Source organism: Piliocolobus tephrosceles, chromosome 17 (genome assembly GCF_002776525.5).
Source record: "Piliocolobus tephrosceles isolate RC106 chromosome 17, ASM277652v3, whole genome shotgun sequence".
In the NCBI taxonomy this organism is placed as follows: domain Eukaryota; kingdom Metazoa; phylum Chordata; class Mammalia; order Primates; family Cercopithecidae; genus Piliocolobus; species Piliocolobus tephrosceles.
In genome coordinates this window covers 41115367-41139764 of record NC_045450.1, presented here as the reverse complement: position 1 = coordinate 41139764, position 24398 = coordinate 41115367, and the positions used below count along the sequence as shown (strand labels likewise).

At 58.3% G+C, this 24398-nt stretch overlaps 1 protein-coding gene and 1 pseudogene across 2 annotated transcripts in view; both read right to left on the bottom strand.

Moving 5' to 3' along the window:
* The window catches only part of GNAO1 (G protein subunit alpha o1), a 166847-nt gene that overhangs the window by 1827 nt on the left and 140622 nt on the right, over positions 1–24398 (bottom strand). Inside the window, exons 5-8 of one of the 2 annotated variants that reach the window (XM_023209968.2) lie at positions 20576–20704; positions 18599–18728; positions 4049–4202; positions 530–745 (exon numbers count right to left, since the gene is read on the bottom strand). In XM_023209968.2, coding sequence (XP_023065736.1) covers positions 558–745; positions 4049–4202; positions 18599–18728; positions 20576–20704 — 601 coding nt within the window. In that variant the 3' untranslated portion in view covers positions 530–557. Of the gene's footprint in view, positions 1–529; positions 746–4048; positions 4203–7357; positions 11753–14479; positions 14634–18598; positions 18729–20575; positions 20705–24398 lie in introns of those variants that run through there. The other variant, XM_023209967.2, reaches the window with a different exon arrangement.
* Positions 10726–11378, bottom strand: LOC111541260 (annotated as a pseudogene).

Here is a 24398-nt window from a genome sequence, read left to right as displayed (position 1 = left end):
GTTGTTAGGAGTGTAGAGTAAGGAGAGGCTTAGGGCGCTGGCCATTTCTGAAAGGGTCTGGAATTTGCCGAGAGCAGGACGGAACTGAGGGCGCAGAGGTTCCGAGGGCGGAACACAGAGAGCTGGCTGGGCCAAGGCCAGGGCTGTTCTGCCATTCCCCTGCTCTCAGAAATGGGGCTCAGAGAGGAACACCCCCGGGGCTAGCCTCAAAAGGAGGGACTCCCAAACCAAGCTCCCATCTGGACATGTGTGAGTGTCTGTACACAAACACACGTGCATGCTCACGTGCCGTCCCAGGAAAACCTCCATGAGCTATGGGATGGTGGTCAGTTCTGTCTGCAGCTCTTTCTAGTACAAACTAAAAAGATTTTTAAATATATATTTGTATATATATATATAAGGTTTTGTTATGCCTCTTTAAAGTTTATTTACCAACTTGCATTTGTTAGTGGTGTGTGTGTGTGTGTGTGTGTGTGTGTGTGTTTGTGCGCGCGCACGCAAGCTGTTCTGTAGGTGCTGGAATCATTACCAAATAGGTTGCTATACAGGACAAGAGGTCAGTACAAGCCGCAGCCCCGGAGGTTGTTGGCAATGATGATGTCAGTGACGGCGTCGAACACCACCTGGATATTATTCGTGTCTGTGGCACAAGTCATGTGACAATATATTTCTTTGTTGGGTGAGCGGTTTTTGCTTTCAAATTGTGCTTGGATGTAGGCGGCTGCATCTTCATAGGTATTGGGGCCTGTAACAAGACAGAGAAGAACAGGGAGAGGCCCTGGTGAGCACTGTGGGTGGACAGGGCTGGGGACATGAAGACAAGAAGTGGGTTGTGGCGTGTCCCAGGAAGTGGGATGAGAGGAAGGCAGCAGTAGGAACTGCTGGGCAGTTCCAAGCCGTAGTTGCATTTTACATTAAATAATAGTTTTTTTTCAGACGAGGTTTTGCTCTTATTGTCCAGGGTGGAATGCAATGGCACTATCTCAGCTCACTGCAACCTCTGCCTCCCAGGTTCAAGTGATTCTCCTGCCTCAGCCTCCTGAGTAGCTGGGACTATAGGTGCATGCCAGCATGCCCAGCTAATATTTGTATTTTTAGTAGAGACGAGGTTTCACCATGTTGGCCAGGTTGGTCTCGAACTCCTGACCTCAGGTGATCCACCTGCCTTGGCCTCCCAAAGTGCTGGGATTACAGACGTGAGCCACCACGCTCGGCCTTGCCATTACTTTTCATAGCAAAACTGCAATTACTTTTGCACCAACCATACACAGGTGAGCATTTGCCTGGCTTTGGACTTTGCAAGATCCCTTACGGTTTTCACACCAGATCCACCTGGGAGCCTGCCTGGGAGAGCAGTGGCCACAGATGATCCCTTTTGCTTCCTAGATGAGCAAATTGAGGCACCGCCCCAGCAGCATGGTTTAAACCAATCCTGCTGATTCCAATAAACCAGGAAAACAAAGTCTGGAGAGGGGCCTACCCAGGAAGGTGGTGGGCACTCAGAGGGACCTGTGCTCCTTCTTCATTGGTTTCCTTTAAGAGGCCACTCGGCAGGGCTGGCAGCATATCAGTAGTAGTCGCGGTTGTTGAGCGAGTGGCCAGGACATGGGGCCATCGATATCCCCAAGGTGGGAAGTTGAAGGGGACATCAGCATGTATGATGCCAACTGGGGGCCCTCTGTCCCCACCAATTCCTTGGGTGTACAAGGGGCAAGGGGCAGGGGGTGGGGGCATCCTTGGGTGGGTTGTCACAGCAGAGACCAGCTCTGGGCAGCCCAGTAGGAGTGCCTGGACCACAGGGCCAAGCCTCATCCTTGATTCGCTGGTGCAGAGATGCCAAGCCCAGCACAGCCGTTAAGGATTGGACAAAGCAGCCCGTGTGGACCCTGCCCAGGAGCTTCCGGTCTGGAGAGAGCCGAGCCGGGCACAGCCCAGGGTGGAAGGTGGCCACATACAGCTGTCCAGGTGGGAGGAGTGCCTCGTGCCTTCCCTGTGTCTGCCGAGCCCAGCGTACTCACACAGCCCTGCTGCCACCCGGCCACGCTGGCCCGCACGTCACCTCCTATCCCACCCCTGCTGCTTGTTTTGTGCCCTCACAGGCTTGCGCTCCATGGGGCCACTGCACTGGTGACCATCTGTCATCCATGATATCTGAATTCAAACTGGATCTCTCTGAAGGCCTGGAGAACTCATGTTTCCCAGGTTCCGACTGCCCTTTACTGGGACATCTAGTGCTTGCACTCCACAGCAGTGAGAATGGCCACTCCCAAGTTGGGCCCCAGTGGGACACTGGACAAGAAAGAGCCGTCGGGTTGGGCCTGTCTCTGAGGGTAGCCCTGGCCGGAGGGGGCCTGCTGGACTCCATTGCTGTGGCCAGGAGAGGTCAGCAGTGGCTGCCCAGAGCGGGCTACAGCCTGACTCTGCCCAAGGGCCACCTGGGGCTGGCCTTTCGGGGCTTGTCTTGTGCCTCCTGCCCTCACTCCATCCTGCAGAGGGCACCTCCTCTGTGGCCAGTTCCCCCTCCCCTAGTTTCCATCCTCTGAATAATACCAGTGGCAGCCACAGCCAGCACTTCTGTAGACCTGGCACCAAGCAGCTGTCCCTCCAGTCACCCTTGGGCTGGGCATGATTATCCATTGTGTTGACCAGATTAGAATGAGGCACAGGTGACTGAGCAACTTGCTGAGCTGCAGGTGGTCTGGCTGCAGAGGCTACCTGGGCTGCCTGCCCTATTGGGTCTTTCTTTCTTTGAGAGCCTTGAGTGCAGCGCACAGTTCCTGGCCCCACCTCCCACTCTGCACCTTGGGAAGAGCAAGAACCACCTTGCAAATTCACATCAGCATGGACTGTCAGTGAGGACACGGTTTGTGCTCAGAACCAGCTGACAGCCCTTCTTCACACACTGCTCCCAGCTGTGGGGAAGGGTGGGGAGACCGGCATCGACCTGTGCTGGATGTGGGTGCCCTGTGGCTGGGCTTGGGGACCCATGTGGCCCTGGGACTGAGCCCAAAGTCTTACTCCAGGGCTGTCAGAATATGGGTTCTTGGCCGAGCCAACCTGTGCCCTGACCTGGTGGATGACAGGACACCTCCTGCTCCATGGCAGGGTGCTGGCCCTCTGCATTCTGCAGCCTGCAAAGGCGACTCCTACCCCAGGGACCCCTGGAAGCTTCCCAGCCCCTACAGGGACCAGGGCTGGGCTCTGGCATCCCCTCAACGCTGCTTTTAGGCATTAGCAGCAGCCCAGAGCTGGCCCATCCCACAGAAGCCACCCTCCCTCATCCATCCATTTGGAAAGAGCTTCATTTAGCGGGGTGGGGAGGTCTGTGATACATTCCCCTGAGAGCAAGAAGAACGCCCCAGAGAAGTCAGAAGAAACTGAGGCAAGGATGGAGGAGGCTTGCAGATAGCGGGAGTGGTTGGATTTGGGGCAAAGACCAGGGGCGGAGGACGAAGGGGAGAGAGGAGGTGCGATGGGGCTGGGGTTGGGGAGGGAAGGCAGGCACGATGTGGGACGGGTGGAGTCGTCTGGCTGGGCGGCTGCACAGAGATGAAGCATGTTCCAGGCACCAAAACCGGGAGCAGAGAAAGCAGGTGGGGCCAAGAGGCAGCCCACGCCCTGCTCACAAGCCACGTGTCCACCTTTTGGTTTCATGCAAAGGTGCTGTGTGGCCCTGGGCAGGGGTGAGGGGAGGCCACTGCTGAGATTACAGGAGGCTATCCTGAGATCTCTCCTAGAGGGTGACCAGAAGGAAGGGGGAAGCCTGTGATCCTGTCCTGCCCCCTGCTCCCCACCATGTCACTCCTGAGTGACTGGGTCCTACCACATATATCTTAGGAGGGGCCATTCTCACTACGCCGAGGACTGTGTCCTGGGAAGCCCAAACCTGGTGGCACAGTGCTGTTTTTCTTTTGCGCCCCACCAGACTCCTGCAATGGGTCCTGCTCGCCAGCTAGCCCCAGCAGCGCTGGCCGAGCAGCCTTTTCTCTGAGCCATGGGCCCCTGTCAGGGGCGGGCTTCCCCCTGCACAGGACTGCCTGGCACCCACCTGTGTATTCAGGAAAGCAGATGGTCAAAGGCGACTTCTTGATCTTCTCGCCAAATAGATCTTTCTTGTTGAGGAAGAGAATGATGGAGGTATCGATGAAGAACTTGTTGTTACAGATGGAGTCGAAGAGCATGAGAGACTCGTGCATGCGGTTCTGCGGCCGCAGGAAGGGAGGAGAGAGGACAGACAGCGGGAGGGAGACACAGAGACAGGGAAAGAGAAGGAGAGAATTAGGCTTGACAGAGAGGGACTGGGCTACTCGGCAGCTCCTCCGAGAGGCTGCCAGATGGAACCTGAATCAGTCACACCTCAGAGCACATCTCATTCCCTGCTTCCAGATAACCTGTCATGTTGGGGCCAGAGGCAGAGACTGGACTGGGCGGCACCAGCCATGGCTCTCTGGGGAGGCTGAGGACAGGGTGACCCAGGTTCTCCCCACTGCAGAGTTCCCAGCTATGCGAAGTCTCCCAGCACACGTGTGTGTGGCTGTGTGTGTGCATGCGCCTGTGTGCCTGTGTGTGTGTGCGTGTACCTGTTATGTGTGCCTGTGTGTGCACCTGTGTGTGCATGCCTGTGCATCCATGTGCCTGAGTGTGTGTGTGCGCCTGTGTGTGTGTGTTAGGGGTGGTGGAGTCTGGACTGGAGCCGGAGAGCTGGGCTTTGCCCCTTCCTGCCTAGACCCCTCCTCCTGGGCCCATCCTGGGTCGGGGGATGTCCTCTGGGAGTGGTGAGAGACTCCAGGCCCTTCCCATGGCCTGAGGGGAAGGCATGCCACATCCTGCCAGCCTCCTGGGGGCCACCACTCAGGGGAGAGGCTCCTGGCAGGGCTACTTCCAGGAGTGCCTGGGGGACTGGCCGCACCTCCTCTGGCTGGGTCCTACTCAGCCGCATCTGTCACTGCATGGTGTTCTAAGCAAGGCAGATGTGGAGGGCTGCCCTGCACACAGGAGCCTGTTTAGCAAATGGATGAACATGATGGGCACCCCAAAGAAGCCGAACCGAGGGGCCAGCCTTCTGCCCTGGGCAAAAACTCTGCTTTGGGACCCTGAGCACATTCACTTGGGTAGTCTGTTTCTCAGCAGTACACAGGGCATCTTAGTCTCTGTGAATGAATCCATTCCTGCACAGGAGGGGGAGGAAGGGACAGTTCCCCTCATTTTCCCCAAGAACCCTGTCCTAGTCCTGGGAACTTGCCCACTGTAAACCCAGCTCCCTGGATCTAAAGCTCAGAGGTGACCCAGGCTAAACTCCACCTCTGAAATAAGAAGAGTGACACAAGTAACAGGAAAAAGAAGAGAGCTGGCGTAGATGCCACTGGGCACCTACGGGGAGATGGTCTCCCCCAGGGATGAGCACACCGTGGGTGCTGAGGAATTGCTGGTTCCACTGCCGCACCGTCCCCCTCTGAGCAGAAGGAGGGTGACGAAGATGAAGTGACCACACCAGTCACCGAGGACCATGCTGTGCCAGCGCTCTCCCTGCCTCATGTCACTTAACCTCATCCGGCCTGAGGGGACACCGCGGTGACACAGCTGGGCCAGATCCAGAACTTATGCAATGGGCTCTCCAGTCCGTATCAGCAGGCTGTGGGGCTTTCGAGGAATCAATACTAACAGCAGCATGGCGGGCTCCGCACATCTCACAGCCAGTCCTCCCTTCGGTATCTCCCTGATGCCTGCATCATTCTACCATGACCTGTAAAGGCGGCCAGCCCCAGCCCCTGGTTCTTATTGGCTGAATTGTTAGGTGGAGGGGCAGAGTTCTCAGCTGCCTCTCAGGGGCACCTGGACAGCTGGCACGGCTTTATTCCCCAGCCCCAGGAGCTGTAGTACATGGCACTGGCCTTTCATTCTGCTGAACAGACTCAGTAAACTCACATGATCTCATCACTCTCCCATCCTTAATCAGTCAATTTCATTCTCAGTCCCCAGGAGCATTTTCCTGTCATCTGTGTGATCCCACCGGGAAAAAGCAGATCTCCCTTGCCCTGAGCCACCTCATTGGGGTCTGCTCAGAAAAGGGCAACCGGAGGCTTCTGGGAGGCCCAGTGAACCTGTGTCCAGGGCCTCGGGCTGTCCACACTCAAGTTCATTGCGCCGCATATGAGGCCAGAGTGGTGAGGTTCTGAGACCCCAAGGATTCCACAGGAACACGCTCCCCACTCCACAGAGCCACCTTGGCCTGCAGCTGCGTAACAAATCGCTGGAAACCCATAGCCAGAGCCAAGCTCCCTCCTCCATTGCACACCTGCCCAGGCACTGCCAGGAGCAGCCACTAGAGTGACCTGAGCTGGGAGTGGGGACTGTGCCCCCTTGGCCACTGAGCTTAGGTGTGGAGGAGAAATCAAAGCCGGCTCATTCAGGCTCCACAGTTCCACTGGTTAAGGCTGAGCCCCCGTCACAGCCCTATGCCTCAGGGCCACAGAGCATGACTCACACGCACTCACTCTTCCAGTCAGTACTGCCTGGTATCTATGTGCAGCGCTCTCCGCTGGGCTGCCCCGAGGATACAAGAATGGCCACGTTAGGCTCCTGCTCTCTGAGAGCTCCGAGTCCAGCTGGAGAAAGATGACGCATAGTCTGTGGTCCCAGGAGTGGCAGCGCAGGAGAGGACTTGGGGAGCAGAGGACAGGCATAACCAAGTCTGTTTTTATGGGGAGAGGGCCTTGGAGGGAGCCCCAAAAAGCGGCTGATCCTGGAGACTTGGGGAGGGCAGTGAGGAGGGGAGATCCTGCAGGGCAGGGGAGGCGCCGGCACTGAGACCCCCGCCAGTCCCCCAGGCCTGACTGCCCTCCCTTGGCACGCTGCCTGGAGCCCATTGCCAAGGAGCTGAGAGCAAGTTCATCCTCACAAGCTCCCCGGAGGAAGCAGACGCCGGGCTACATTCAAAGAAGAGATACCACCATTCGAGAAAAGAGAAAGAAGCCAGAGGTCACAGATGGCCGACAGCCAAGCCCTGAGACCTCCACCTGCCCCAGGATGCAGTGGAGGCCCAGGAGCAGCAGGAAGCGGTGCCAGCACAACCATGGCCACTGCTGCGTCACCCACAGAAGTGTCCAGGTGGGCACCAAGCTCTCCAGGACGGGAAGGTGGCTCGGCGCAGAACGGAGCAGCCTCCTACCAGACGGTGACCCTGACAGGAGGGCAGGGCGCCCAGTCGCCCTGATTCTCTGTCCCCAGCAGGAGTGTGCCCACTCCGCCAGGCTGCCCGCAGTCCCGGGACCAGGATGGGGCAGGGCCCGAGGACACACATCGTGCAAATGCACCTGGCAGGAGCTCCCTGGGCCCTGACAACACATCACACTCATGCTAGGAAAGCGGGCACTTTTTATTAACGGTAGGCGACTAATAAATACATTATGGCAGCCAATAAATTATTACAATAACTAGAGATTTATTAAACCAACAAGTCACTCTTCTTACAAAATTACAGTTAATATGGGGTGGGCGGCAGCGATGGGGTTGGGAGGTGGGACCACTGCACTTGAGAGAGACGGCTTTTCTAAGGAGGGCCTGGGACGCCTGAGCCCACCTGGCCTAGACGGGGGAGGGGGGTGCGCGGGGAGGCAGAAGGTACTCAGCAGGGGTAGGGTGAGGGATGGCCGGCAGAGCCAAGGGATGGGTCAGAACCAGCGAAGAAGAGAAGACCAGGAGGCAGGAGGGGAGGGCCTGGCTGCCCAGAGCTGTGGGAGTAACAGGGTGGGTGTGGAGGGGAGGGGAAAGGAGAGGAGGAGTGGGGAGGGAAGGGAGGAGAGGAGTGGTGCCTCCGAGCGGCCGGCTCTGCCAGGAAGGGCGGTGGGTCTCTGCTGGTGGTCTTGCTGCACTGGGCCTGGGGATGAGAACTTCTCTTCCAGGGGGAGCCCCTCTCTCAAGGAGGGGATCCAGGAGTTTGGATTGGGGGCCATTCTTTCTGCTTTCCCCCCCAGCCTGCCCTTTCTTTGACAGGGGCCTTCATCTGGCTGGAGTGGGCTCTGTCTGGAGGCCCCAGCTCCTCTCTGGGCAGGGTGGGGTCAGGACTCTTCTTGCTGAGGGGTGGGAGATGGGGAGCCCTACCACAGACCCCATGGCAGCAGCTCACGCCCGGGTCCTGTTCCCTGGGCTGCTGGGATCCTGCACTCTAGGCTTGCAGCCTGACAGCAGGAACTGCCTGAGGGTGACTGCCTTCAGCACTGCACACTGAATCTCTGGTGGCTGGGGAGCTGGAGCCTCAGGTCTCGGTTCCTAAGAACTGCCAGATTGTGCCTGAAGGCTCCCAGAGGCTCAGAGAAGAGAAGAGGCAGCCAGAGGAGGCTCTGTGCCCCAGACTTCTTGAAAAGGGGGAGGGCAGGCCACTCGCTGACTTGGAGGAAACAGTGGGAGTGCTCATTAAATATCCACCTGGGACTGCAGGGAACTTACTTGCCAAGAGTGCACCAGGTCAGACTGAGAAATAAAGGGGGTGACCAGGAAGGATGCGGGCTAGAAAAAGGAAGAACTTCCACAATCAACCCCTGGGTGCTACCTGTAGGGTGTCAGGTGGGAGCAGGGGCTAAGCTCCCCACTGCAGGACTCATGTTGGCCAAAGGGAAGGGCATGGGTGAGACCACCCCTGGGTCTTCCCTGTTGGGGTTTGTAGACAGCTTCGTTACAGGGCTTGCAGGTGGGAACTTGGGGCTGCCTCTGCTCCTAAGAACACTCAGGGAAGACCAATGCAGACCGTGGAGGGCGGGGATGCCTCCAGTTCCTGCCAGAGGGAGCTGGGCGGTGGGGAGGGCCTGGCAGACAGCTGCGTCCTGGCAGCAGCTTTGGTGGTCTTCTGCCTGAGCTCCAGGGTCCCCATGGAACCCAGAATGCCAAAGCTGTTGGCCAGGGGCCCAGGTTGTGCTCTCTGCTTGGGGCTGGGCAGACCCCATGCCCTCCTCAGGCCAGAGAGCCTTGGGGACCTCTACTGGTGCTCAGAGAGAAGGCCAAGACCTGGTTCTTATGATGGCCAGTGGCGCAGGTCACAAAACTGGCCCATAGGCATGAAAGTGGCAGGCATAATTTTCAAGAGTTTGGCAAAGACGTTCTTTGTAGAAATCAGTTTCTGCTTGGCCTGCTAAATCCGAGCCATTGGAGAGGTTAGCATGGCCCCTCAGGGCACACACAGGACCACTGTGGATTAGACACGCACCCCTGTCTGGTCACTCACAACATTCCTCCCACATCCACATCCACGACGGAGCCAAATCTTATCTGTCACCCTCAGTCGCCACCCACAAGGTGGAACCGCCGGTTCCGACATGGATGACAGGCGTCACGCACAGGGAGATCGTTTCTCCCTGGATACCCCTGAGGGCCAAGGACCCCCCAGGCCAGGGTGGCAGGATTGAGAGCAGTGCAAGAAACTGAGGAGGCTGGAGCATCCCAGGGAAGAGAAAGGCAGGCCGGGGACAGACGGCGGGAAGGCCTGAGCGCCCACTCCTCCAGCCCCAATTCTATAGACGGGGAAGGCCTGGATCAGGAGCCTGAACCCAGCCTGGTGCTCTGGTCACTGTGGTCTGAGGGAGGTTGCTGGGGGGTATGGAGAGCCCTTCAGCCCAGTGACTTCCACCTCCAGGGTGATGGCCTTAGAGGTGGAGCGTGGCCAGCATCCCCCTTTTGCCGGCTGCTTCCGAGCCTGGGGTTACAGTTTGGAGCGGAGTTAGGGGCACAGCTGGCCTCACCCAGGGTGGTGCTGCTGAGAAATAATTTCCATGTCTTCCATATTGGGCAGGATGGCTTAGCTGCCCAATGTCCATGGCAGGACACTGGGTTCCCAGGGCCTGTCCTCTGCCACGCCCCAGCACCTGGTGCAAGGTCCAAAACATGACTGAGGTGCACACAGCAGAATGGACTTGGGCTGATGGGGGACTCCTGCAGCCTGGCTGCCAGAGGCTTCCCAGGCACTGGTCCCTGCAGGCATTTGGCACTAGGGAAGGTCCCTGGGTCTCCTGGGCCCCACTGAGAGCTCTGTGCCTGTGGGTCCAACAAGTCCAGAGCTGTTGGCACTGGCGCTTCCTGGCTCTGGGGCAGTCTGGGGGCTGCAAGTGGAAACCCAGGGGCCCTGCCTGGCCGGGGACTAAGCAGTGTCCAGGGTCGGGGCAGGGAGAACAGAGGGCTTGAGGAGGGAGGCAGAGGCCTGTCAGGGGGTACCCTCATCCCTCCATGGCACATCTAGGTCCCCAGGCACAGCCTGCTGTACAAGCACACGACTGGCCTGGGTGTGGGCGGTGGCCTCAGCCACCTGGAGGCATCTTGGAGTGGGAGAGGTGTGTTGGTTGCCCAAGGCCAGCCAGACCTGCGTCCCCAGGAGAAGCTACCCCGCCCTCTTCTGCTCAGGGATCTGGGCAGTGAGGCCTCCTCTAAGGGGTCCTAGGACTCTCCCTTTAGAGTGGGGGACAGGGGAGTGTGTTTGTGCTGGCCTGGGCCCAAATACTCCAGGGTGTCAGCTCCATCCCCTGCTGTCCTCTGTCCCCAGGGGCTGAGAAGACACCAACGGCTGCGGACAAACTCCCTGATTTCTTCATCAAGACAGTGAGGCGGGGCACTGGCTGCACAGCGTACCCCACCGCCCGCCCCGCCCAGACCTCCGCAACTACAGAATCCCCAGCCCGAAGGCCTTTGCTGGTTTGAGTTGAATTCAGTGTGGACTGAAGAAAAAACGTATCTGTTCACACCTCAGAGTGACCACCCGAACTCCTGGTGACTGGAAAAAGGAAATGGGTCACCCTTGGGCCTGCAAGGACTGGGCGGGAGGCCCCAGCCCAGGCGACACAGGAGCCTCCACCTACCTCCCCCGTGCCTCCCACCTCTCCCTCTTCCCCTCCCCCCCACCATCTATCTCAGCCATAAGTCAGTCTCAAGAAGCATTTCCAGAACTCGGAGGAGTCAGGGATGGGGGTTCTCTGGGAGAGCAAAGACAAGGGAGGATGACCCAGAGAAGGAAGGGCTGAGACCCAGGGGAGGGAGACGGAGGCCATCGCGAAAGGCCTGAGTCCTCCCACCCATGCCAAGTTGGCCTGGTCCCACCCTGGCTTTTGTTGACGGAACTGCCCTCCACCAGAGACCCCAGGCACAGCGGAAGGATGGCTCCTATGACCCCGCCCTGCCAGCATCCTGCCGCAGGGCTCTCTGCGCCACTGCACCATCCAAGATGACAGGAGGACACTGAGGCTTCCAATGAGACATCAGGTGCAGGGCGTGCCCATCTGGGCCACACGGCGGCCCTGCCCTGCCCCCACAGCTTCCCGATAAAGCACTCAGACATGACGCAGAGGCTCTGAGCGGCGGAGTCTCCTGGCCTTGAAGCATGCACTCAGCGGCCCCGCCCCGCCCATGCGTTACCACGAGTTCTTTTGGGGGGTGCAGGTGGAGGATGCTCCCTCCTCCCTCCCTTGGTGCCAGCCTCTGGGGTCTTCTTTCTCAAGTGCAAAGAGTGGTCTGAGAGTGGTGGAGCCTGGTTCCAGGGGAGGGGGCGGCAGGCCAGGCAGGGCAAGGGCCGGGCAGGGTGCCCAGGCTCAGTAGAGTCCACAGCCCCGCAGGTTTTTGGCGATGATGACGTCCGTCACGGCGTCAAAGACAAACTGGATGTTGTTGGTGTCCGTGGCGCAGGTGACGTGGGTGTAGATCTCCTTGTGGGCTGACTTGTTCTTGCTCTCGTACTGGGCCTGGATGTAAGCCACAGCTTCTGCGAAGGTGCTGGGGCCTGCAGAGCAAACAGGCAAGGTGTGGTGAGGCGAGAGGCCCACGGGACTGCACAGGGAAAACCTGATGGAGGGGACCTGAGGGGTCAGCAAAGTCAATAGGGGGTCCTGGATCTAGTCAGGACACAGTGGGACAGTGTAAAAGTCATGAAAGATACAAAATATCAGGTCTCTCAGTATATCACCTGTATTTATCTATTTTTTTTTTTTTTTTTTTGAGATAGGGTCTTGCTCTGTTGCTCAAGCTGGAGTGTGGTGGCGCAATCAGGGCTCACTGCAGCCTCCACCTCCTGGGCTCAAGTGGCTGATCCTCTCTTCTCAGCCTCCTGAGTAGCTGGAACTACAGGCATGTACCACCACACCTGGCTAATTATTATTATTATTATTTTTAATAGAGATGGAATCTCACTATGTTGGCCAGGCTGGTCCTGAACTCCTAAGCTCAAGTGATACTCTCATCTCAGCCTCCTAAAGTGCTGGGATTACAGGCGTGAGCCATTGTGCCCAGCCAATCACCAGTATTAAAGGGAGTACTGTTTCGTGAAACTTCCATTTTCCTTTTATACACGCATTTATAGTCTCCTTTTTTTTTTTTTTTGGAGATGGAGCCTTGTTCTGTCACTCAGGCTGGAGTGCAGTGGCACGATCAAAACTCTCTATAACCTCTGCCTCCCAGGTTCAAGTGATTCTCAAGCCTCAGCCTCCCAAGTAGCTGGGATTACAGGTGTGCGCTACCATGCCCAACTAATTTTTGTATTTTTAGTAGAGATGGGGTTTTGCCATGTTGGCCAGGCTGTTCTCGAACTCCTGACTTCAGACGATCCGCCCACCTCAGCCTCCCAAAGTGCTGGGATTACAGGCATGAGCCATCACGCCCAGCCATTTATGGATTCCTGAGGCAAATGTTGCATCTTACCGTGGGTCACGTGCAAGGAGGTTTGAGGGCACTGGGCTCATGCAGGTATCCCTGGCTGATGCATGCCCTGTGCGTGGGCCTTTTCCTTTGGGAGTTCACAGAGCAGGCTTTGACATCACCTCCTGCGGCCACTGCTGGGCCAGGTGGGAGGAGGAGCCTACAAACTTCTTGTTTCTGATGTTCACTCACAGGGGATTAACAACCGCCTGGCTCAGATGCTACCTTCCTCGGGGACACCACATTGAGCTGGTTCCCAGGTAGACACAGGGAGAGGAGAGTCTTGAAGAGAAGCTTCTAGTTTGGGAAGGGGCAGAAGAATAGGACCCCAGCTTTGCACTGAAGGCCCTCAGCCTCCAGGAATCCATGCCAGGCACAAGCAGGCCTGTGACAATCTGTGGAGGGGGCAGCAGGGATGAGGCTGGAGTTCAGAGCCGCAGCTCTAAGCTGGAGTAGGCTGCTGTGCAGAAAGCCTGGAGGGTCTGCCAGACCTCCGCTCTTTGCTCAATCTGGGCTGGAGGTTGGGGAGTGTCCTAGGACTGCAGCTGACTACTCAGCCTCCCTTGTCCCCTCCTCCTTCCCCACTTCAGCCCCAAACGGGCCTTGGTAACTGACCTACCCCACCTGTTTCCACTGCCCCAAAGGCCACAAGCCCAGGTCACTAGGGCAGGATCCACAGGCCCTCAACTATGGCTAGAGAGGAAGCTGGCTGGGAGCTTCCAGGGAGGCTGAGCCCTACTCAACTACAGCTGGACGTGCCTGGGTACTGGCCTGTCAGGCACTCAGCCTGATTTTGGGGGATGGGCGGAGGCAGGAGGTAGGAGAGCTGTGCTGCTTGCCTGGCTCCAAGCCCCCGGGGTGCCCCACTGGGACTCTATCGGCCCCTGCTCTGTGCCCTCCAGGCCTCAGGGCAGGTAGGGCTGAGGGTGCCCCACTCCTCCTCCCACTCACTTCTGTGGTCAGGGTCTGGCCATGTCAGAAGAACTGATGGGCACCCGGGCTATGCTAGGGCCCTGTAACTGCTCTGGGGTCACTGACCAGGGCTGCCACCCTGCAGCTCCTCAGGACACCCTGGTCATGCTGCCTTCCTGGCTGCCCACCCACCCCATGGTCAGGTAAACCCACTACAGCACTGGCAGGGCTGGCCTCTCATCCCTAGCACCCTATGTAGGGGGCCAGGGCTCTGCTGCTTGCAAAGCTCTGTGATTTGAATCTTGCAGCAGCCCCGTGTGAGTTACAGGCATAACCCTAAAGGCAGGAGCAGACAGGCGGGGAGCGCCTCCTATGTGAGCGAGCACCACATGAAGCTCTGTGTGCCCATCAGCTCATTCCCTCCTCACAGCACCCGGTGAGGGAGGCGAGGGCAATTACAGCCATCACTCCACCTCACAGACCCAGACACTGAGGCTCAGAGACGCTGCATGACCTGCCTGAGCTGCTTGTGAGTGGCAGAGCTGGGGCATAAACCTTGGGCTGCCTGACTCCAAGCCTCTGTGCCCCGCACCTCATCTTCTCAGCATTCTCTTGTCACAGAGAGCCCCTGTGCGCAGACAGTGGAGCTCAGGCTCCCAGAGGCCACCATGGTCACATAGCTCATAAGTGGCAGAGCCAGGGCTCCACCTGCTTTCCCTGATGAGGAAGCCCCGGCTAGGTGCCCCTCCTCGCTAGAGCACAATCTGGGGTCAGGGTGGGGCCCGTTTGTGTGGATTCTCTGTGGCAGAGTCGGGGGCATCCACAGAGCACAGGAAGGGTGGACTGGGCTTTGGGAATGGGGCCCGCTCCCTCGGGGGCCTGCTGTCCCTGGAGGGGTCTCTACCTGTATATTCAGGAAAGCAGATGGTGAGCGGGGACTTCTTGATCTTCTCTTCAAATATGTCCTTCTTGTTAAGAAACAGGATGATGGACGTGTCTGTGAACCATTTGTTGTTGCAGATGCTGTCAAAAAGCTTCAGGGATTCGTGCATGCGGTTCTGCAACAGAGTGGAGGGACGAGTGAGGGGCGGCAGCATCCAAAGCCCTGACCCACCACGGCCAATGACACAGCGGGACAAGCAAAGGGAAGGTCCACCAATGTGGCTGGACGCACCACCGGGACAGAGACCACCAGGACGGAGACGGGAGGATCCACAAGGACAGACGGGACGTGGTCCTGTTTCATTCCACACGCAGGCAGGGCGGGGCGGAGCAGGGCCGGGCAGGGTTGGGGGATGCTGCCCCCTTCCAAAGAGAGCTGGCCCCAGGTGGGGGCAGTGAGGTCACTGGAGAGGCTCCAGCTCATGGAGAGGACATGCACCATGCACGTACAGGGCAGGGGCCGCAACCACCACCGAACGCATCTGCGCGGAACCCCCGCTCATGCAGATTTCTCTACCAGGGTCTCATTCGGTTTCGACAGCGAGGTTGGAAGGGTGCACGCATTCGGCTGGGAAACATTAACCGAGGACTAAGAGATCCTCGAATTAATCCCGAGTTGGAAGCAGACACCAGGGGGATAGCGTCTCGGGGGTGAGCTTGCTGTGGCCTTGGTGTGGTTGGTAGTTTCGTTGGTGGGCTGGGGCTGGGGAGGCTCTGGGAGAACTGGTTGTTGGGGCTGGTTTCTCAGTAGAGGGGCCAGAGGAACCCCAAGATGAAACACAGCAAAACAGATTAAAGCAGAGAAGAAGATAAAAACCCAACAGGAGAAAGAGAGAAAAATACTGAAAAATTGGTTCAACCAGTCTCAGGGCCAGGGCATCCTGGCCAGTTCCTGCGGGGAGCTCTGTGCGGGCTCACAGGGGCCGTGGCCATCCTGGGCCTGTGGACCGCAGGGCAAGAGATGCAGGGTGGGTAGGATGAGCCCAGGCCAAGTGGCTGGAGAGGAGTGCGGGCGCAGGGGCAGGCTGGGCAGGTGTCACAGCAAAGTCACCCAGCGGCGCCCTGAGAACCTGCTGCTTTCAACTCTTAGCTGATGGATTCGGTTGGAGGGAGGTGCTTCATACCTTCCGGGCTTGGAGGGTCTCTCAGAACTGGTTTTGGCCTTGGTTTGGCAAGGTAAGGCCCTGCAGGCGGTGGCGGCAACTGTGGTAGTGGAGAAGTTGTGGCAGCCGCAGGCCCAGCTGGGTGGTGCTGAGAGCAGGTACGAGGCCAGGACCAGGCTCTCGGGCTCCTGGGATGCAGCGGACAGGGCGGCTGGAGGGCCAGCAGCAGCCACTAGCCCCAGGACTCTCCTGGCCTGGCTCCAGGAGCTGCTTCCAGACACCTTTGTCGCAGGCTGTCACCCCAGCTCTCACCCCAGGCCAGAGAGGGATGCGCAGCATTGACCAGAGGATGGCTGAGGACCAAGGCCTGAGTCCTTGGGGCCTGGCTCTTGCCTCTCTGTGGCAGACAGAGCTCCCACATCTTAGAACCTGACCTCTAGCCACGGCGTCTGAATGTAGTAGCCGCAGGAGCTATTCACTGAGTGATGATTCCTGCGTACAGGCACGTTTACAGCTTTTAGCCCAGTGGTCCTCGTGTGGCCTGCGAGGCCATTCTACCATTGTCACCATTTACAGAGGAGGAGGTGCAGGCCCGGGCAGGGTGGAGTGGTTGCCCATGATCACAGAGGTGGCATGGGCGATGCTAGACCCTGGACCAGATCTGTCTGACTCCCAAGTTGCCACCTCTGCACGCGCCCCCAGCACACGGCGACGACTGTTTAGTTTTACAGCAGCAGTATTCTTGCTGCCACCATGGCAATGAGCTGCCTTTGTGGCTGCTGTTAGGTTGCAAAGTCATCCCCATTCCCTGCACGAGTTGCTACTCTTCCCCAGGCTGCGAAGGTGGCCAGCTTTGGGGAAGGAAGGACGCAGGAAGAGCCTGCCTGTGACCTTGGCTCCATGTGCTTTGGCTTCTCCAAGGTCCTCTGCTCCAGCCCTTGTGTGCGAGGGTAGGGGAAACAGGGAAAAAGGAAGGTGAGAGAAGGTGAAGACTGGAGGGCAAGTGCTCCAGGCAACAAGGCCCACAGGCTGGAAGGTCACCCAGTGCCAGGCCCAGCATCAGGCTCATGCTCACTGGGGACCCGTGGGCCGCGGAGCTTGGGGCCTGTGGCTGCTAGGCCCACCCAGACGCCCCTTTGCTTCCATCTTCCAGAGGTGAGTGAGAGCCCAGCCCCATGGCCGGTGGGCCTGGGACTTGGGTTGAAGCCATCCACAGGCCTGGCAGGGCAAGTCCAGGGAGAGGCTGGATTCCAGGGGGAAGGGCCCTCCTGGCTTCCTGCCTCCAGCTCCTTTGCTGTCTTTGAAACCATGGTAGACACAGGGAAAAAAGTTGAGCCAAGTGGAGCTCAGACCCCAGGAGTTGGAGCAGTGGCCCTAACAGCATAGAGTCCAGCAGTGAGGAGTGGGAAATGTTTGGGCAGTCACTGTGGGGGCGTGGTCAGGAGGCTGACCTGGGCTTTGGGTGGCCAGTGAGTCTGGGTCCAAGCATGGCCCAGGAAGTGCATCCACCCTTGCCCCACTCAGCATCAAGACTCAGCTGGTGACTGACATCACTGCCTGCAGATGCCATTGAGAACAATTACAGCAGAAACCCAAGTCAGGGGTACCAGTGGGCCTGAAATAGGAAGAGCCAGGTGGGTGAGCCTATACACGGAACGGGTCCAGACTACCCACACCACCAGCCCAAAGCCCCATCACTCTGTGTAAGCCCCTCAGGGCGGCGGCTCCTCCTCCATACTGTGCCCGGTAGCCCACACCCCAAAGCTCATCCCATCCTCGCAAAGCCCAGTGGACCAGTTGGGCCAGAAATGATGAGGAAACAGACCCAGAGAGAAGACAGGCCTCACTCAAGGCCCAGCGTGACAACAAGCTCCAGCTCCAACCTCAAACCCTCGGTGCCAGCCCGCAGAAGCGTGGGGTGGGGTCTGCATGTGTTCCAGACAGAAGGAGATGACAGACGCCAGGCTGTGACCCCATGGCCTATGGGCCTCGCTGTCAGGAGTGTTGGGGCTTATCTCCAGTGACCCTGTGGGCCACGCTCGGTACCTGGTGGGCTGTAGCCCAGAAGGGGACCATGAAGTAGACTCGCAGGCTCAGGGCAATCACCAGTCACCACACAACCACCAGCTTGGCACTGCTGTCCCAGAAACAGCTCCAGAGCGCTGCACATGGATCACCCATCCCACTGCCGACAGCCCCCAACAGGCAGGTACTATTATTATCCCCCTTTTATGGAAAATAGTAACTGAGCCGGAAAGGGTGCTGCCTAATTCAGCAGCAAGCCAGTGAGTAGCAGAGCCAGGACACGGCCCAGGGGAAGGCTGCACTCTCCCAGGGGAATGTCCCCTCGCTGAGGCCCCAGGCTGAATGTGAATCTGGCATTTGGCAAAGGAGCCCAGAGCCATGACTGTCACTCACCAGCATGTCCCATCCCCATTGCCCTTCCTTGCCCATCAGCCCCACACACTGCTCCCCAGCACCCCCAGCCCCACGCAACTCTCCTGCAGCATCCTGGGCCCTCCCCACCTCTTCCTCAGCATCCCCGGCCCCACACTGCTTCAGCAGCATCTGAGGCCAGCGCCCCAGGGATGGCTGTCAGGCTAAGACTGCTATTTCTGTTGCACGTACATACTTGCTTGGCTGCCTCCTGGTTTTTTAGGGTTTGCTTAATTTTGCTCTGGCCTGACGGCCTCTGTGACCCTACCAAGTTACGGAAGAGGCACATTCTGCATGGCTATGTGTGATCAGGTTGCACACACAGGCTCCGTCACACTGGCATCATGAGGCATTTGCCTTGGCAACACGGAACTGGTGGAGAGAGCCGGCACGGCCCACCCATGATGGAAACCTCTAACCATGACAGCTGGCTGGACCCCAGAGCCACTGTGGGCACCCGAGGCCCAGTGCTCACAGGGCTCGCCTGTCCTGCAGCCGTCTCCTCAGTGCTGCCCCCTGCCCGGGGGGCCCAGGCCACTTACCGTGGTTTCGTCTTCGTGGAGCACCTGGTCATAGCCGCTGAGCGCGACACAGAAAATGATGGCCGTGACGTCCTCGAAGCAATGGATCCACTTCTTGCGTTCAGATCGCTGGCCTCCGACGTCAAACAGCCTGTAGGAGGCAGGGAGTTGGTAGGCGCAGGGTCCAGGCAGGTGAGGGCTGCTTGGGGATCAAGCTGTGAGCATGCTGAGAGGCAGAGGATGGGGGCCGCAGTGCTCAGAGCCTCACTAGAAGCCCTTACTAGAAGACCTCGTCATTCCAGGTGCTGACAGACAGCTGGATCACTGTCATCCCCAGGCACTGCCCCCGGAGTCTGTGCTGGGACTGGCTGTGCTCACATATCACGACTCAAAGACCTGCTCTTGCATCTGAGGCATTTTACTAAGAGGGCGCATCTGAGCCACCCCCAGGAAGGACTCTGAGAGTCCTCCTTTCAGAAGGACCCTCCCCTCAGTCTATTCCTTCCTGGGTTTGCTCTGGACAAACTCCAAACCAGCGTGGGGAGGAAGCAGGCAGGAGATGTCACCTGTTACGTGGATGGCAGAAGTGAGCCACCCATGGGCTTAGGACATGCCCAAGCTGGTGAGAGTCCAGCTGCAGTGGAGCTGGGTCTGGCTGTGGACAAAGCTGGCGCTCTCACCTCTGCCCAGTACGGCCCCTTTCTGGCCAGTCAGAGCCTGGCCTCTTCCCCCTCTCAGACTCCACCCCCGAGGGGGCACAGAAACTCTGGGAGAGATTGTGGGCAGGTGGGACTTATGTCCTGGAAGTAAAAGGTCAATCTCCCACCCCAATCCCCAGAGTGAGGAGCCCTGCAGCCTCCTAGATCTGGGACGCCTGCTGACACACAGCCTGCCAGAGGGGGACAGGGAAGGATCCCTGGTCCCACCGGACACAACAGAGCGACTGCAGGCAGAGATTAAGAGTGGGCTTGGAGCAAGGAATGGGTCTTGTTCTCATTCTATCACTGGCTCCCCTAGATCCCACCTGCCCATCTGTAATGCACGGGCGTTGGCAGATGGCCTCTGTGGCCCCTCCAGAATGCTTATTCTCAGACCCTGCCTTGCTGGGCCAGGTTGAGCTGAGATCTCCATCCTGTGCTCCCATTGGAGGAGCAGGAGAGACCAAGGAGCCTGGGAAGGCAAGAGAGGCCCCTCAGGGCTGCTCTGACCAAGGTTTTGCTTCCCAGATCCGTGGAGGCCTAACGGTTCCTGGGCCCAGAGCCTCTGCCCATCAGTCTGAACAGGAGTGGGCGGGAGCCGGGGACACAGGAGGCAGGGAATATTAGGATTCAGCTCTCCCTGCAGGGGGTCCCTGCCCTCCCCTTCTCTGCTGGCCTCTCTTCCCTGCAGGACGGAGCAAGGGCTCCCAGGCCTCCGTGCATGCAGGTTACTGCAGGTGGGGACACAGCACTGCAGCAGGACCCGGGGAACCACTTCACCCATCAGGCCCCTGGGTTCTAGCCATGCTCCGTGCCTGAGAAAAGTTCTGCTCTTGCTAGGTAGGCCTCAGCTTCCCACATGTACCAGGAGATGGTGGGTCTGCGCTCTCTGCTCCTTACAGCTCTGGGATGACGTGGGTCCTCGGGGTCTCACAGAGGCAGCCTGGACTTACCCAGCCCCACTCTCGGCCCCTCCCCATAAGGTGATCTTGAAAGGGCCCCCTGGTAGCCCACCTCCTCCTCCTCCTTGGAAGTCACCTCAGGGACGGGCTGCCCGTCCTTGTCCAAATCCTCCCTGCTCCTTACAGCCTCACTCTGGGAAGGAAGCCTCCCTGCTCACCACAGCCCCTAAACTTGGCAGAAACACAGGCAGGTTCCTTCTGGTATCCAGCTGCCTGCCCCAACCCGTGGGGTCCCTGGGGCAGGATGATGTTTGGGCGCTGCCGACGAAATGCACTGAGAGGCTGGGCATGTCCTCTCTTAGCCCTCGCCAGGGCCTGGGGGCCTCCCTGGGCCTCACCTGAAGTGGAGGTTCTTGAATGTGAAGTGGGTTTCTACGATGCCAGTGGTTTTGACCCTGGTTCGGAGGATGTCCTGCTCGGTGGGCTGGTAGTCGGCGGCCCCAATCCGATCCAGGCTGTCCAGGTAGCTGAGGACAGCAACAAACAGGCGACCATGGACCAAACGCCTGAACATTGTTCAGGACTGGCCAGGCCACCCACCGTCGGAGTCCAGTCTCAGTCAGGGCCCCTCCAGGTCACTGTGGAAATGATATCACCTCCATCCCAGGCCACAGAGAGTGGGGGCGACTGAGGAAGAGGGTCTTAGGGTCTTGGCCTCACACTCCCATTCATAGCCAAAAGGGCGATGCACACAGCTCCTGGGACACTTAGACAAGGTCAACCTTTTATATGAGACTACCATGTTTATAATAATACTGTTTTGTCATTTTTTCATGTAAAAAATAATAATGGCCAACAGACAGGTTCTATTCTTTCCATGTGTAACCATGTTTCATGTGTCATTTCCCTGAGTTAAATGTACTAAAACTGGGGCTCATCGAAGGTAAGTACTTTGCCTGAGGCCATGACCCAGACCTTTGGCCCCAGAGGCCATACTTTTATTACTCGCTGGGGCTTCGGAGGCCCCCGAGCAGCTCCCTGCCTTCTCCACACTTCCTTCTCACTTACCAAGGGGTCTGTGTGCCCCTTCCAATTTGACGCTCTTGGAGGCTCAGGGCTACACAGCCATATAGCGGCTGGGCCTCCCTGGGACCCAGTCTTTGGAATCAGGGCTCTCTACCCCTGCTACCTCTTGCTGTGGGAACAGACCAGGCCTTTGCACGTCACCTGCCCAGGCCTCAGGCCAAGCACTCAAGAGGATGCTGCCTGCAAGGGCTTTGGGGTTCATTATGGGTTAAGTTTGAATCTAAAGCCAGGGTAGGATCTGGGAAACCAGGAAGTAGGGAGCTGGGCCAGGCCTGAAGGAAGACTCAGTGATCCACAGAGCCTGCCAGGCCACCCATCCCAGCTGCCAGGGTGAACCACAAGCAGCCCACAGGGAGGAGCCCCGAGTGTCTGAACCACAGGACGATGTGGGGTTCCATGCTGCATCTGCTTCAGGACCTGCTAGGGGCCAGCTTGCTGGCTGGACCTGCAGTCACCACTGCATGAGAGATGGGCATGCTGACCAGCTCATGAATGTCCACAGGGCTGGGAAGGGCAGATGCCGTCACCAGCTAGGGTGTTCACTGATAGAACCCAGTGACAATCCTTGTGAGAATGACGCTAAGAAAAGAAAACAAAAGGGTGGATTCCAAGGCTCAGGGCGCGGTGGCTCACGCCTGTAATCCCAGCACTTTGGGAGGCCGAGATGGATGGATCACGAGGTCAGGATTTCGAGACCATCCTGGCCAACATGGTGAAACCCCGTTTCTACTAAAAATACAAAAATTAGCTGGGCGCCTGTAATCCCAGCTACTCAGGAGGCTGAGGCAGGAGAATCGCTTCAACCCAGGAGGCGGAGGTTGCAGTGAGCTGAGATTGTGCCACTGCACTCTAGTCTGGGTGACAGAGCAAGACTCTGTTTCGGAAAAAAAAAGAAAAATGAACTTGGCTGGGATTCCAGTCCAGTTCTGACTGGCTCCAGACCCCATGCTCTTAAATTGGACTCTATTAGCATTTTTAAAATCCAGAAAAAAACATTGAAACAAGACTCCCGGTCTCCTCTCCTGAGCCTGACTGCCTTCTGTGGAAGGGCACGATGTGGGGATGGGGGTGAGGGAGCCAAGGCTGCAGAGCAGACCTGTACTTGCCCCCAGCCCCACAGCCTCCTCGCCAGCCAGTGGTATCTGGGTAGGCTCTGGTCTCAGCCAGAAGGAGCCCCTCCCAAGCCTCTGTGCCTGCCCTGCCCTGGCGCCCATGACCTCTGCTTCCAAGCTGTGAGGACGTCCCCCGCATGTGCAGCTGGACACCAGCCTGGAAGTGTCTGGTCCTGCTCTTCCTTTCCCAGCCAGGGCAAACCATCTTTAGACGGGCAACCTGGCCCTCTGGCCTCTCTGTGCTGGCCGAGCCTCATGCAAGGAGATGGCTGTGGAAGGTGGGGTGAGCGGTGGGAGAACTGCTTAGCAACCCAGTCGGGAAGGCTGACAGCGCACCTGCTGCCCATCCCACCCACCACTGTTCCAGGAGCTGGGGATGGGGCAATCAGCACAGCCCCCCCTTCCCAGGGCCTGCGTTCCGGGGGAGTGTACACACGTGTGTGTGATAAACAGGAGAGTCAGAGATACATCGGGAGGTAGTGTCAGAGAACGAATCAGGCTATTAGTGATGGGGGAGGCCTACTGGGGGCTGCTATTTGATGCAAGGTAGTTGGGGAAGGCGTCTGGACAGGGGAGACTGAGGGGAATGAGGGAGCAAGTGGGCCTCGAGTGGCCCGGTGGAAAAACTGGCAGGTGTGGCGGCAGGCAGCACACGTGGAGGGGCCAGGTGGTGGGTGAGGCTGGGAAAGGTGGTGGAGGTGAGGGTGGCCAGAGTCTGGCTGGGGCAAGCAGGCCCTTGAGGTCATTGTCAGAGCTTGGGCTTTTACTCTGAGTGAGACGGGAGCCCCTCGAGGGTTCTGGCCAGAAGCATGTTGACAACGGCCCTGCTGCTGTCAAGAGAGCAGGTCAGCGGGTGGGGCCTGCAGAGCTGCTGTCATCACCAGATGGCACTGGCACAGTGGGGGTGGTTGTGGAGGGGGTGAGTGGTCAGAATCTGATGTACCTGCCAGAGGAGCTGCATCTGCTGGTGGCCTGGGTGTGGGATACAGGAGGATGAGCAGAGGTAGAGATACCTCCAAGTGGTGGAATGAGACACATGTAGAGGGAGGGAGGAGCACACAGAGCAGGTTCTATGGGGAGGATGGGAGCCAGGGGTCCCACGGGCTCATGTTAACTTGAGACTCATTTGATGTTCAAACAGACACTGAGTAGGCAGAAGTCAGGAGAGAGGGCTGGGCTAGCAATATGAATTCGAGAGTTGTCCAATGTACAAGGTGTTTAAAACGAGACAGGAGAAGGTCACCAGACACTAGGCCTCGACAGGAGGTGCTTCTGGGATGGAGCTTGGGGACGGGATATAGCAGCCCCCAGCAGACCTCCCCTGTCACCAACTGCCTGGGTGGGTGGGCAGGAGGCATCGAGGGAGTCTGGAAAGGGCAGCCCGAGAGGAGGAGGGTGCTGGGAGTGAAAGGAGGTCCCAGGTACTGGGGGACTGAACCCTGAGCCCTGAGTGGGAGGAGGCTGGTGGAGCAGTCCCCAGGATAGGACTGGGCTATGAGCCATCTCAGCAGGCAGAGGAGCAAGAGCCCAATAGGAGTGGGGTCAAGAGAGAAGGCGAGGAGAAGAAACTTCGGATGCCAGCATGGACAACGCAGTGGGGAACTGGATTTGAGGAAACCCAGCACCAACTAGGCCCCAGAGTACCTTTCACAGCCCCTGGATGGATGTGCCCAGGGTTTCTGGGACCCGCCTCTAGGTGGTTATCCAGAGGGGAGAGTCAGCCCTGCTCAGAGAGGCCGGGGGGCACGAAGAGCCTGCTCAGGAGCCTGTGCCCTGGTCCCTCTCCTGTGAAGGGCTGAGCAGAGAGGTGCTTTGATGGTTGGGGCATTAGGGTGTCAGTGGCACCCCCTGGAAGCACGTGCTGTGGCAGCCCTGTGAGGCCTCCCTCCCCTTTCCAGCACAACAAACCTACTCTGATCTGCTTTCTATACTGGGCCCAAGACTTTGTCAGAAGCTGAGGTCTAACTGCTAAGACAGGAAACGTGCCAGGCCCTTCCGGCCCTGAGCACCTGTGTGTCCCCTG